General features: G+C 37.4%; 1 protein-coding gene across 2 annotated transcripts in view; it reads left to right on the top strand.

Moving 5' to 3' along the window:
* The window catches only part of PPP2R5A (protein phosphatase 2 regulatory subunit B'alpha), a 65,560-nt gene that overhangs the window by 14,791 nt on the left and 35,096 nt on the right, over nt 1-15,673 (top strand). Inside the window, exons 2-3 of one of the 2 annotated variants that reach the window (XM_057725749.1) lie at nt 10,467-10,601; nt 14,811-15,007. In XM_057725749.1, coding sequence (XP_057581732.1) covers nt 14,882-15,007 — 126 coding nt within the window. In that variant the 5' untranslated portion in view covers nt 10,467-10,601; nt 14,811-14,881. The remainder of the gene's footprint in view (nt 1-10,466; nt 10,602-14,810; nt 15,008-15,673) is intronic. The other variant, XM_057725747.1, reaches the window with a different exon arrangement.

Raw genomic sequence — 15,673 nt, forward strand, 5'->3', positions numbered from 1 at the left:
TTCTCTTGTGGAGCACAAGCTCTAGCTGTGCAGGCTTCAGTAGTTATGGCACATTGACTTAGTTGCCCCGCAGTATGTGGGATCTTCCCCGACCAGGGATCGAACCCGTGTCCCCTGCATTGGCAGGGAGGTCCCTATTTTGTTCTGTTTTATGGCTGAGTAATATTCCTCTGTGTGTGTGTGTGTGTGTGTGTGTGTGTGTGTGTGTGTATAGCACATCTTTATCCATTCATTTGTTGATGGAGATTTAGGTTGTTTCCATGTCTTAGCTATTGTAAATAGTGCTGCTGTGAACAAAGGGGTGCATGTATCTTTTTGAATTATAGTTTTGTCTGGGTATATGCCCAGGAGTGGGATTGCTGGATCATATGGCAACTCTAGTTTTTTGAGGAACCTCCAAACTGTTTCCCATACTGGCTGCACCAATTGACTTTCTCACCAGTAGTGTAAGAGGGTCCCCTTTTCTCCACACCTTCTCCAACACATTATTATTATTATTATTATTATTATTATTATTATTATTATTAAAAATATTTATTTCTTTAATTTTTGGCTGCATTGGGTCTTTGTTGCTGTGTGCCGGCTTTCTCTAGTTGCAGCGAGTGGGGGCTCCTTTTCATTGTGGTGCACAGGCCTCTCATTGCAGTGGCTTCTTTTGTTGCGGAGCACAGGCTCTAGGTGCGGGGGCTTCAGTAGTTGTGGTGCGCAGGCTTAGTTGCTCCATGGCATATGGGATCTTCCTGGACCAGGACTCAAACCCGTGTCCCCTGCATTGGCAGGCGGATTCTCAACCACTGCGCCAAGAGGGAAGCCCTGCCATACTCTTTTAACTATTACCCCTGCTGTCTTTTCATCCCTCCCACCACCGCCCTAAGCAATCACTAATCTACGTTCTGTTTCTATAGATTTCCGTATTCTAGACATTTTACATTAATGGAAGCATATAATATGTGGTCTTTTGTGACTGGCCTCTTCCACTTAGCATAATGTTTTCAGTTTGTCCATGTTGTAGCACATATCATTACTGCATTCCTTTTATGACCAATTAATACTACATAGAATGGCTTTACCCCACATTTTATTTGTCCATTCATCAGTGGATGAACATTTGTGGTTTTTCCTCCTTTTGGTTATTATGAATAATACTGTTGTAAACATTGGTGTACAAGTTTTTGGGTAGACATGTTTTCATTTCTCTAGGGTATACCTACACCTAGGAGTGGAATTGATGATATGGTATAATTCTGTGTTTAATCACTTCATAAATTGCCACACTGTTTTCTGCTGTGGCCCCACCATTTTACATTCCCACCGGCAGTGTATGAGGGTTCCTATCTTTCACATCATTACCAGCACTGTTATTCTGACTTTTCAATTATAATCATCCTATTAGATATGAAGTGATATCTCTGTGGTTATGATTTGCATTTCTCTCATGATTATTGATGTCAGGCATCTTTTAATGTGCTTATTGGCCATTTGGTATATCTTCCTTGGAAAAATGGCTCTTCAGATCCTTTGCCCAATTTTTAATTGAGTTGTATGTCTTTTTAATCATTGAGTTGTAAGAATTCTTTATATATTCCTGATATAAGTCCCATTGTCTTTTCACTTTCTTGCTGGTGTCTTTAGAAGCACAAATGTTTTTAATTTTGATTAAAAGTCCAAGTTATCTTTTTTTTTCTTACTGCTCATGCTTTTGGTATCATATCTAAGAATCCTTTCTAAATCCAAAGTTATGAAGATTTATCCTATGTTTTCTTTTAAGAATTTAGTGGTTATAGTTTTTCTCACATTTAGGTCTTTGACCCATTTTGAGTTAATTTGTATATGGAATGTGATGTAAAGATTCAAATTCACTCTTTTGTGTGTGTCCTAGCACTAGTTGTTGAAAAGACTATGCTTTTCCCATTGAATGGTCTTGGTTCCTTTGTTTAAAATCAGTTGGCATATGATTTTATTTCTCAACTCTTAATTCTGTTTCCTTTATCTATCTGTCTGTCTATCTATCTATCTATCTATCTATCTATCTGTCTATCTTAATCAGTACCACACTGTATTGATTACTGTTGCTTTGTAGTGTGTTTTGAAATTGGGACATGAGCCTTTCTACTTTATTCTTTTTGTGTTTTGTATCTTGCCTTCCCAACCTGCCTCTAATCTCTTGAAGGCAGGAAATCATCTCTAACTTTAAGAATTAACCTCAAAGGATTGGTTTTCAAGATTGTTTTGGATATTCTTGTTCAGTTGCAATTGCAAGGGTTAGGTTATTGATTTGAGTTCTTTATTCTTTCTTATATAGGCATTTTCAGCCATAATTGTCCCTCTAAATATTGCCTAAGCTACATCCCATATGTTTTGTGTCTTCATTTTCACTTGTCTCAAAGTATTTTATGATTTCCTTTTGATTTCTTCTTTGATCCACTAGTTATTTAGTAGCATGTTGTTTAATTTCCTCTTATTTGTGAATTTCCCAAATGTTTTCTGTTTTATTGAGTTATAATTTTATTCCATTGTGGCCAGAGAACATACTTTATATTATTTCTATGTTTCTAGATGTTTTGAGGTTTGTTTTATGACCTAGCATATGGTTGGTCCTGGAGAATGTTTCATGTGCATTTGAGAATATATATTCTGTTATTGGTTGCAGTGCGTTTGTGGTGCACAGGCTTCTCTAGTTGTGGCATGTGGGCTAGAGTGCTCAGTAGTTGCAGTGTGCAGGCTCTCTAGTTGTGGCTTGCAGGCTTAGTTGCCCTGTTGCATGTGTGATCTTAGTTCTCAGGCCAGGAATCAAACCCGCATCCCCTGCATTGGAAGGTGGATTCTTAACCACTGGACCACAGGGAAGTCCCTCCATTTTGTTGTTATACTTTTCAATACAGAATTTCCATTTGTTTCTCTTTCTCTCTCTGTAAATTCTGTGTCTTAATTGGTATCCTCTATTTGTTTTGACATTGTCACATCTTCTCTACTTCTACTTCTTTAATCATGGTTTTCTTTATTCCTTTGAACATATTTATAATAACTGCTTTGAAGTCATTTTCTGTTAAATCCAACATCTAGTTGCTCTCACAGGCAGTTTCTGTTGCCTCCTTTGTGTTTGTGTGTGTGTGATACTTTCCTGTTTCTTTGCATATCTTGTAATTTTTTTGTTGTAAATTGGACATTTTAGACAGTATAGCCTAGCAACCCAGGGTACTGGTCCCACCCCTTGGGGCTTGTTATTATTTGTTTATTTGTTTAGTGACTGGGTGAAGTTTTCCTCCACCACAGTGTAAGCCTCTGATGTTCCGCAGTGAGGCAGCTTTGGATATGCCCATAGTCACCCTGAGATGACAGTATAGTTGTGACAGGGCTCTCTTTGTCTTTTCCTGACCACAGTCCCAACTTTAAATTCCACTGACTTTCAGCTAATTGCTTACTTGTTTTCAACAATGCCCATGGTTGTTCTACAGAGCAATCCAATCAAATTCAGGCTTCTTTAAAGGAATAGTTTGATATCTGAGGGGCTCCTCCAAGCTGTTCCTTTCCCTGGTGTTGTCCTGCAAACTAGCCAGTCTAGAGTTTAGTCTTATATCCTCATTGCTCATTGAATCGACAAATCTCTCCATTACCTTTTACCACGACCTCCACTGTTTTGAGGGGTTAAGCTTGAATTTAAGCTTGAACTTTTCCATGTTCTGTTGAAAATGAAGTCAGTTACTTTGGGAAGAGACATGGCTTCCCCGCCCCTGGCCCCTGCACTCCCCCTCCCCTAGGCAAAATCTCTGAGCCAGGGCTCTGGAGCTGAGGGTGGGGAAAATGGCATGCTTCTCTATGAGGAACAACCCACTTTAGGAGCTGGACGTGAGGTACAGAGGGGGCAGTAGCCTGAGATCTTCTTGGCTTTCCTCTTTTAGGTATGGAACCACAGCATTGCAGGCCAGGACTAAGGTAATCGGGGCTCCAGTATTCTCAGTGGTTCTGTATCAAAAATAGAGTCTCTGTCCCACAAATAGAGGTTAGGCAGAAGAAGGGAGCCCTGGGCTTCCTAGGTGGCGCAGTGGTTAAGAATCCACTTGCCAATGCAGGGGACACCGGTTTGATCCCTGCTCCAGGAAGATCCCACATGCCTCGGAGCAACTAAGCCCATGAGCCACAACTATTGAGCCTGTGCTTTAGAGCCCGTGAGCTGCAACTATTGAGCCCATGTGCTGCAACTACTGAAGTCCACTCGCTGAGAGCCCGTGCTCTGCAACAAGAGAAGCCACGGCAATGAGGAGCCCTTGCACCACAGTGAAGAAGAGCCCTCTCTCACCGCAACTAAAGAAAGCCCACGCACAGCAAAAAAGACCCAACACAGCCAAAAGTAAATAAATAAATAAATTTATTAAAAAAAAAAAAGAAGGGAGCCCCTCTTCTCAACTACACTGGCCTGGAAATTGACCTCAGCAACAGGTAGCTGTGGGCGGAATGAGAAATACCAGCCTTCTGCTCCACATCTGAAGAAAGCTGTCTGACTGGGAGCTGGAGGTAGAGGGATCTTTCTCTTCTTGGCTGCACCTCTCTGGAGAGGAGTTTCTGCCTACGGAGCTGAGAAGAGGGAGGGCAGAGGCTATCTTGGTTCATATACCAACACTGGCTTTCTTACCAAAGTTTCATAGATATTCTTGGATAGATGTTTCTTCATTTACTTTTTGCCTTAGGACCATTTCCAGAGGCTTTTAAAAGGTTGTTTTAAGAATAATTTTCATCAGCTTCAGTGGAGAGCAGGTCTGTGGAGGTCTTAACTTTGTCTTGTTAAAAATTCATCTTGCTGTGGACTAAAATTTTAGCTTCTTTTATAGTGATAATCAGTACCTTACTATTATCTAGGAATTCTTAGTTTGCAGGTATATAATAATGCCAATAAATTTGAAAACTTACAGGAATTGGGAAAATCTCTTAACAGTTTTTTCAAACTGACATAAGAAGAAACAAAAGTCTGAATAAGTCTTATATCTCTTTAAGTGAAACCTAATAAAAACCCTGTCAAGGACATTATAAGGAAAGATAATTACAGGCCAATATCCCTTATGAACATAGATGGAGAAATCTTATACAGAAGTATAGCAAATTGAATTTAGCAACATATAAATAGGATGATACATCATGATCATGTGGGATTTATGCCAGGAATCCAAGGCTGGTTTACATTCAAAAATGATTTGCTGAATAAATAGAATAAAAGAGAATAGTCATATCATTACTATAGTACAAACAGAAAAGTTGAAAATTCCTTTTCTGTATAGTTACCTTCTCTCTAGTCCTTTTCCATGCAAATTCTAGCCACCTCAGTAGCCCTGATCTACAGTATCTGTCTACGTAGCTCAGTGAGGCTGCTGGCTGTTTTGAAGCTATATTGCTTCTCCCTATGCTGCCATCTGGAAAGTGTTAACAGAGCTGGTGACATTATGGGACTCACTCTGTTTTCCTTCTCTCAGGGATCAAAGTCCCATACTGCCTGTTTTCCAACATCTGAAAACAATTATTTCATATATATTGTCCTGTTTTTAGTAGTTTACTATAGGAAGATTAGTCTGCCAGAAGCAGAAGTCTTACCCACACTTTTTGTCACCCTTACGCAATGAGTATGAAGTGATGTATGGCATGTCATACATAAATTCATATATATAGTTTATATAATACATATTTACATTTTTCTCCTTACCAGTGTGGTTAAGGGTCTTTTCGTATGTTTATTGGTCATTTGTGTTTCATGTGTCCTTCTATAGATTTATTTGCCTTTTTCTTACTGATTGATAGCTATTTTTTGTGCATTCTGGATACCATCCTGAGTGGGTTATAAAACTCTAAATGTTTTATAATTTTCCTATTCACATTTAGTTTTTTAGCTCTCTTGGAATTAATTTTTATAAATGATGTGAAGGAGGGAATCTAATTTTTTTTATGAATAACCAGTGGTCCTAGCATAATTTGTTTTAAAAGTCCCTACTGACTTTTTTATTTTTATTTATTTATTTATTTTTGATATAAATTTATTTATTTATTGGCTGCATTGGATCTTCATTGCTGTGTGTGGGCTTTCTTTAGTTGTGGTGAGCAGGGGCTACTCTTTGTTGTGGTGTGCGGGCTTCTTATTGTGGTGGCTTCTCTTGTTGTGGAGCACAGGCTCTAGCTGCGTGGGCTTCACTAGTTGTGGCACATTGACTTAGTTGCCCCGCAGTATGTGGGATCTTCCCAGACCAGGGCTCACATGCTTCAGAGCAGGCAGATTCTTAACCACTGTGCCACCAGGGAAGCCCCCGATTTACTTTTTTTAAAAAATAATTTTATGTATTTAAATTTTTTTTATTTACTGGCTGCATTGGGTCTTTGCTGCTGTGCACAGGCCCTCTCTAGCTGCGGCCAGCGAGAGCTACTCCTCGTTGCAGTGTGAGGGCTTCTCAGTGTGGTGGTTTCTTTTGTTGCAGAGCATGGGCTCCAGGCTCTCAGGCTTCATTAGTTGTGGCACGTGGATTCAGTAGTTGTGGCTCATGGGCTTTAGAGCGCAGGCTCAGTAGTTGCAGCGCACAAGCTTAGTTGCTCCACAGCATGTGGGATCTTCCTGGACCAGGGCTTGAACCTATGTCCCCCACACTGGCAGGTGGACTCTCAACCACTGTGCCATCAGGAAAGCCTGACTTTTAATTACTATATGTGGTAAGGTGACCATTCCCTTTTTCATCTTAAAAATCACCTTGGCTATTATTTGCTCTTTATTTTTCCAGATGAATTTTAAGAACAACTCTTCAAGTTCCAACAAAGCACGCTGTTGAAATCCAAACTGTATTCCCTGTATGGAATCATTGGGGAAGATATTGAATCTTCTCATCTGTGAATACAATGCATATCTGTTATTTATGTCTTTGATATATTTCTTAAAAGTTTTATAATTTTCTTCATAAATGTCATGTTTCTCCTTTGTTAGACCTCTTAAATTACTTAGCCTGGAACCCAGTCACCATATTATGAGGAAGCTCAGGCCACATGGAGAGGTCACATGTGGGGGTTCTGGCAGTAGCCTCAACTAGTCCTTCAGCCAAAGGCCAGAATCAACTGCAAGACCCATGTGTGATTGAGCCTTTACATGATTCCAGTCCCCAGCTTTCTGTTGGGGGCTGGGTTGGCGAAAAAGTTCCTTCAGTTTTTTAAGTAAAAATAAAAGAGACATTTTTCATTTTCACCAAGAACTTTATTGAACAATGTATTCACTGTTTTGTCCCACTACATTCTGCCATTTTTCAGGCAACTTCATAATTCCATTTTCCCAAAACTTTTTATCTTTTTGAGCAAAGGACTGTTCCAGGTGCCTTTTATAGTCTTCCAGGGGATTGAAATTTTTTCCATTAAGAGAATTTTGTAAAGATTGAAATAAATGAAAATCCAAAGGTGCTATGTCTGATGAATACAGTGCATAAATCAGAACGTCACAGCCAAGCTGTAATAGTTTTTGCCTGGTCATCAAAGAAACATGCTGTCTTGCATGTTTCTTTGGAAGATTATGTGTTTTCTGTTAACTAATTCTGAGTGCTCTTCATCGGGTGCTACTTCAGTTGGTCTAATTGGGAGCGCTGCTTGTTGGAATTAATTATTTCATTTTCCAGAAGGAGCTCATAATAGAGGACTCCCTTCCAATCCCACCATATACACAACATCACCTTCTTTGGATGAAGACCAGCCTTTGGTGTGGTTCGTGGTGGTTCATTTTGCTTGTCCCACAGTCTCTTTTGTTCCACATTATTGTATAGTATCCACTTTTCATCATTTGTCAAAATTTGTTTTAAAAACAAAACATTTTCATTATTTTTCAGTAGAGAATCGCAGGCAGAAATATGGTCAAGAAGGTTTTTTTTTTTTTTGCTTAGCTTATGTGGAACCCAAACATCAAAGCAATTAGCATAACCAAGCTGGTGCAACTGATTTTCAGCACTTGAATTGGACATTTTGAGTATGTCAGCTATCTCCCACATGCTATAATGTCTTATTTGCTCTGTGGCACGTGGGATCTTCCCGGCCGGCCCAGGGATTGAACCCATGTCCCCTGCATTGGCAGGTGGATTCTTAACCACTGCGCCACCAGAGCAGTTCTTACCTGGCTTTTTAAATCTAAAGTTCTGTAGGAACCTCATCTGTAATCCCTTTTCAGTTTATTCTAGGATTTGACTTCCTCTCTTCTGGTTTTGTCACTTACCATTTCATGTACTTTGAATTTTCTATAAATTTGATTGTCTCTTGCCTAAGGGACCATTCTTCTATTCTCTTTGACATTGTGGATTTCTCTCTCTCTCTCCCTCTCTCTTTTTCTTTCCTGTTCTACTCTTTTAGAATAAAGGGAAGGAGATAAATAAATCTGCCATTTTTAAGTAGTATGCATTGTGATGTCTAAGTGGGTAAAGATTTATGATAGCTATTAAAGGAACAGTTGATATTTCAAAGACAGTAATCTTATACTTGTTCTCCTTGCATTCTAGGTGATTTGAATCCCAGGTTCATTACAGGTATTCTTTGTGATCTTGGGCATGCTATGTAGTGTAGGATTTTATAGTACTTTACATACTGTAGACAGTAGATTTCAATTTTTTCTTGGCTGAAAACTATAATAAGAAACATTTGACTTTACAACTTGGTTTTCATATAAAGTTTCATAAAATAATACATGCAATATGCTGATTTTTATATTTATTTTTAAATTCTGGTTGTGACCCACTAAAATTATCTTATTCTACCCACTAATCGGTTGCAACCCACATTTTGAAAAGCAGTTCTCTAGAGCAGTATTTTTTGAAGTGTGAGCCAGATACATCTTCAAATTGGGTATTGAAAAAACTTAAGAATTTAGAGATAAGTAGGAAAAATCTAGTAGGGGTTTTGTGAGTTTTAGCAGTTGTGTTGATCAAAGATGAAATGCCTCACTTGCCTAAAATTACCTTATTCTCTCTCTACATAAGGCCATGCAGGGATCTCAACAGTGGTATGAATTTTTTAGTGGGATCAAATTTCAGTCATAATAATAAAAGAGAAGACCGTTAAGATGAATTTTTAAAACATTCATCTTCCAGTCAAATTTAAACTAATTATATGTTTTGCAGGACATATCTGTTTTTTAGATAATTCCTTGATTGTGTAGCTTTTCTTATATCTTTAATAATCTACATGAAGAGCTTTTTATATTGGGAATAGAATAATATTTTCCAGAAGAGCACTTTTAGTAAATCATTAGCTCTGATATTATTTTTGAAGAGATGAATATAAATATGAATATAAATACAAATATATTAGTAATTCAGGTCTATTACATTATGTTCTTAAGTTGTGATTAAGTTTCTTTGAAGCAAAATAAAGACTTAAGACATTTAAGATTGTGGAATATGCTATACTATGATCATAAATAGTGGTCTGAATTGCTCCCAGATCAGTACTTAGGGAGGTCAAGATATACTAATAGTAATAGAAATAGAAATAATTTGCTTTATTTATTTAAATGGCAGGCACTAGGATCTTAAATACTGATCCCTTATTTGCTCATGGTTCATATACACATTTTGAAAGAAATTAATATTTGTTTGAAATTGGTACAATGTCATCTTTCCAAGAAGACCTGGTTTAAATTGCTCTAACAAAAATTTGGGGTCTCTTGTAATTAATTTCAAATTGACTGAGCAAATGGCTATGTTGTACTTGTGGCACGTTGCAAAACAATTACATTGTCAGCATTTACCATTCCAGTTGCTATATGATGTAGTACTATAGGGTTTTAGTATGTTTGTGAATTAGTGTGTTTCCAGAGGAATTTTTATTTTTGAACCTCTAAGTGGAATTCTGATGGATAACATAAGTGAATATTGCTCGGAGAATCACAGGAATGGAAGTGATCACTATAGGTATTAGAATGGACATTATTATCCACATTGAGAATAGCAAATGGATAATCAACATTAGCCTAGTAAAAATAGCCAAGTAAAAACAATATATGACCTTACCGCCTAAAAGTAAGGCATTGCCATACTAAAACACCAGTGAGTATGACAGACTTCATTTGCAAGCATGCTTGTAATGGGGAAGCTGAAGTATAAAGTGGTCAGTGTAGATACTGTCGGTGCTTTCTACATTTAGTGAACAGAATTGTTATACATTCTTTTCCTCACAAATTATTTGTTATTCATATTTATGAGATATAGCCAGAGTATACTCTGATCTTTTTTCAACTTATTGAAATATATTTTTTGCTTTTTATCTCTTTTTCTTATGAGAAAATCCTGAAAATTTACATTTCACAAAGTTGCCTAAGAGTTGGGATATATTAAACATCTACAAGTGCAAGATATTTTATAATTTTGTGAATGATGAAAACGATCTCATCTTTTCTTACTAGGATAACCATTATAAAAATGTTTTGGGGACTTCCCTGGTGGTTCAGTTGTTAAGACTTTATGCTCCCAATGCAGGGGCCCCAGGTTGGACTCCTGGTCAGGGAACTAGATCCTGCATGCTGCAACTAAAAGATTCTGCATGACGCAACGAAGATCCCACACACGGCGGTGAAGATCCTGTGTGCCACAACTAAAACCCGACACAGCCAAGTAAATAAATAAATATTAAAAAAAATTTTTTTCACCTGTATAAAAAGGTTGCATGTCTTGAACCTAGACGTAAGCCAACTAACGGTAGATGACAGGAGCAACCTATCTTCTCTCACTTAACCTTTTACAATCTGATCAACTTCCACCACTGTTTTAATTTAGCTGCCAAGAAACTCAACACAAAGTGCTTAAATATAGCAGTCAAATACCTTGTAATATATATAGCTTTCCTGCTTTTAATTAATCTTTATTTTATTTTATTTATTTATTTGCTGTGTTGGGTCTTTGTTGCTACACACGGGCTTTCTCTAGTTGTGGCGAGCGGGGGCTACTCTTCGTTGTGGCAGGCAGGCTCCTTGTTGCCGTGGCTTCTCTTGTTGCAGAGCATGGGCTCTAGGCACATGTGCTTCAGTAGTTGTGGCACATGGGCTCAATAGTTGTGGCTTACGGGCTCTAAAGTGCAGGCTCAATAGTTGTGACGCACGGGCTTAGTTGCTCTGTGGCATGTAGGATCTTCCTGGAGCAGGGATCGAACCCATGTTCCCTGCATTGGCAGGCGGATTCTCAACCACTGCACTACCTAGGAAGCCCTTGATTTTATTTCTAATTGTTTATATTTAATCTTGTAAGTGCTCCCAAATTCTTTTTGACCCCAAGTTATATAGAAAATAGATTGTGTATATATGTATGGTAAACAGCAATACCCTTTACATTTGTTTGTTGCCTGATAGCATTAATTTTTTTTCGATTTTTATTGGAGTATAATAGGTTTACACTTTGTGCCAGTTTCCCCTGTACAACAAAGCATATCAGCTGTATTTATACATATATCCCCATGTCCCCTCCCTCTTGAGCCTCCCTCTCACCTCCCTGTCCCAGCCCTCTAGGTCATCAGCAGTCATGGAGTTGATCTCCCTGTGTTAGGCAGTTGCTTCCCACTAGCTATATGTTTTACATTTGGTAGTATATAAATGTCAATACTACTCTTTCACTCTGTTCCAGCTTCTCCTTCCCCACCTCCCCATGTCCTCAAGACTGTTCTCTACCTCTGTGTCTTTATTCTTCCTCTACCACTGAGTTCATCAATACCATTTTTTTAGATTCCATATGTATGTGTTAGCATACAGTATTTGTTTGTCTCTTTCTGACTTATTTCACTCTGTATGACAGACTCTAGGTCCATCCACCTCACTACAGATAACTCAATTTCATTCCTTTTTATTGCTGAGTAATATTCCATTGTATATATGTGCCGCATCTTCTTTATCCATTCATCTGTCAGTGGACATTTAGGTTGCTTCCATATCCTGGCTATTGTAAATAATAGCATTATTTTTTAATGTATTGTGTCTTGCCTTCCCAACCTGCTTCTAAGCTCTTGAAGACAGGAAATCATCTCTAACTTTCAAAACTAACCTCAAAGGACTGTTTTGAAAGTTAAATAAATAGACATAGGAAACACTTAGAATTGCATTTGGCATGAAGGAAGCACGAATGTTAGCAGCATTATGTTTTATTATGTAGCACAGCAGACTGCTCAATAGAACATGTACTTACAGGAGGGGTTAGGTAGGGAAAGATTTTTCTGTTACTTAATACCTAAAAATAATGGAGGATTGGATGTTTCTATTTTAACTCAGAGCCAAAGGAGTTGAAATGTTAACTGCTTTCTAAATATTTCTAATGTTGGGAAAATCCAGATGTGACCTGTCCCGTCCAGATATTAGGTAATGCAGTACAATTCTGGAGGAGAAAGAAACTTCAAAGATATCTTTAAGCTAAGTAGCAGATTACTCAGTGGAGAAGCTATGAAAAACATTAATTTCTTCCCAGAGGAGACTTAAGAGTTAGGTGCCCAGAAAAAGAAACTTTCTTTTTGTATGTAACATGTTCCTGAATCTATTACTTGCCAGTCTTGAAAATCATTCTGTGTCTTCTAACATGTTAGCTATAGGCTACTAGCCTGTGGTGTAAGAGAAAAATGCCTTCCATTTGTATTCTGCTTTAAAATAAATGCACTCACCTTCATGATCATTATCTCATTTAATCCGTTTAAATCTACCATCAAGGTGGGGTATTGATAAAAATGGTCATTGTTATAAATTCTTAAGCATAGACATGATGTAATAATCCAGTATTTATGCCACTTTTGATATCCAGCACCTTTTCCTTATTCTATATCCTATTTTAATTCAGTGCTTAGTCTTTATTCTTCAAATTTAGAGATTTTTCAAGCATCAAATACACATTTTTGTTGGCTCCTTGTATACCCTATGCTAGAAGTAAAAGAGATAAAAGGAAAGCCTGCCCAGTGAGTGATCCTTGCCCTTGAGGAACCTAAACTCTTTTAATGAGTGCTAAAAGAAATATTCATTAAATACAGGCCCAAAGTTAATGCATACTCAAGTGATTGAGATTGTGATTGTTATAGGTGTCCAGAGAAGGGAGGGATCACTGTATCTTAATCTACCTAAGGGAAATTTGGTGGAGAATGTGAGATTTAAGTTTATTCTTAAAGGGTGAGTAGGATTTGGAAACAAAGGGGAGGAATCTGGTAAGGTGTTTCAGGTAGGGAAGAGTCTGAATAAAGACATGGCCTTCGGAGAACAGAGAGAGGAGTGATTTCACATCGAGAAGGTGGTTTAGAGGAGGAAGGAGGTGGAGGCTGTATAAGGTGATCACTAATTGAACTGGGATATTGTATGAGTTTGTATTTTTTTAGCATAGGAAAAAAAGCTTGAAAGTGTTTTAAAACTGTCCTAAATTGAGTTACCTTCTAAAGGTATGGCACTTATTTCCCCAAACGGTCATTATAATGGAATTTAACTTATATAAAGATATGTATTATATTAAAGATATAGTATAAAGCTGTATAATAAGGATATAGATACATTTTTATATAAAGATATTACTGAGTAATGGAGAGAACTATGGGGATTTCTCGTACAGTGTGGGTTGAGAAGGAGGGGTTCTTACAGCTCAAATTCTCATCCCCTTCTCTAATGTATAGTACATATCCAGTCTAATAAGATTAGCCTGATTAAGAAGCTTACAAAAAGGAGAGCTGTCCATCTTCTAGTTTTTCAAGCCAACTATTTGTATTAAGCAGACATCTATTTAGTAACTGAAATAAACTAAATACCAGGCTTAAGTAGATACTTTTTTAACTTTATGGGAGAAAACCCCAAGAGAATTTAAGAAAAAAGGCCATTTCAGATACAGCTAACTTCTCAGGACTTCCCTGTCCGTCCAGTGATTAAGACTGCGCTCCCAGTGCAGGGGGCACAGGTTCAGTCCCTGGTTGGAGAACTAAGTATGCCCCCCCCTGCAAAAAAAATAATAATAAAATAAAAATTTTTTAAAAGATACAACTAACTTCTCAGGGAAGGAGCAGCTTCTACTTAGAATGACTGATGGTCGCTGTGGGATGAACAGGGATAGTGAATGTATGACTGGTAAGATTATATGCAGTGTGTGCGCCTGTGGCTTAACCAACCAATTTAGCTTCAGTGACATAGAGAAAGCTTTTGAGAGTGGAATAGCTTGTGCTGAAACTCAATAAATGGGGAGAGTTCCCAAGGTGGAAATGTGGGAAAAGGGCATTCCAGGCAGAGGAAACTGTTAAATCTTCAGGAAATTGCAGGGAGTATGGTTTAACCAAAGTGAAGGTGCATGCTAGATAGTGTTGAGAGATGACTCTTGGCAGTAGGCAGCTGCATTTTGTACAATACTAAGGAGTTTGAATTTCATTCTGTAATTTTTGGAGGATCATTGGAAAGTATTGAGTATGTTCAGAATGATTCTCATTTTAGCAAAATTTTTAACTTTTGAAGTAGTTCAGAGGATAAATCAGGAATCCTCCTCAGGCAGGAGGAGCGGTTAGGATGTCATTGCTGTAGTCTAAATGATGAATGTGAGGGTCGTTAAAGTGGCGGAGGGAATGACAAGAAAAGGATAGATTCCAGATAAAGTTAAAGAAACAGAATCAGTAACATTTAATGACTGATTATGGGTAGTGAGAGAGGAGGGAGGTAGAAATTCATTTCTGGGGTAAATAATGGAATAATGGAATTAGATGGGTAAATTTCTCACTAGATTTTTGAGAGAAATTTACTTTATGTATGTGAATAGCTTCTACAAAATTACTAAACGTATGAAGGTAACTTCTGGGTAGATCATTTCTAAGTGTCTTTTTATTTTTATTCATAGATGCCACATCAAATGAACAACAAGAGCTTTTCTGTCAGAAGTTGCAGCAGTGTTGCATACTGTTTGATTTCATGGACTCTGTTTCAGACTTGAAGAGCAAAGAAATTAAAAGAGCAACATTGAATGAACTGGTTGAGTATGTTTCAACTAATCGTGGTGTAATTGTTGAATCAGCGTATTCTGATATAGTAAAAATGGTAAGCCTCTAGACTTAAGTTCCTCAGATTTATATAAATTGAAGTAAGATCTGAGGTGTAATTATGATTTAATGATTTTTAATAAATGTACAATAATTAATGTACTCAAAAGAATGTTTTTAAAATAGTCCATTTGAAAGATTACCCATCCATTCCAGTGATGCTGTCATTGCTTTATAATAGTTTGGGAATTCAATAGCCACAATGACTGGTAGCCACTACATTGAATAGTGCAGATCTGGAGCTTAGGAGAAAGATGAAAGCTCAAAATTATATAGATTGATAGATAATTAATATCATGTGGCTGAATAGTTACAGAGAAAGAACATCTAAAGGGGGAAGAAAAGACCAATGATGAAAAACTATGGGGCTCTCCACATCTCAGCAGTGAATAAGAGAGTGAAGTCTAAAACAAATTCTTGTTTAGGACATTTTTCTGTCATATATGTGCATTCTATAACACTGCATTTTAATCAGAACTCAGGAGCTTTAAGAAGTTAAATGATATAAAACAAACGTTTGAAATACCTGATGTGAAAAAAAAGCATAGAAGTAAGGTAGTTTAGGATACTGTTTATTAATTACTTAACCATATTCTCCATCAAACTGTAGAAATTTGTTTAGGACTTGTGATTTTTGTATTTTGATGCATAACAAAATACAAAA

Source organism: Hippopotamus amphibius, chromosome 3, assembly GCF_030028045.1.
Source record: "Hippopotamus amphibius kiboko isolate mHipAmp2 chromosome 3, mHipAmp2.hap2, whole genome shotgun sequence".
NCBI lineage: Eukaryota > Metazoa > Chordata > Mammalia > Artiodactyla > Hippopotamidae > Hippopotamus > Hippopotamus amphibius.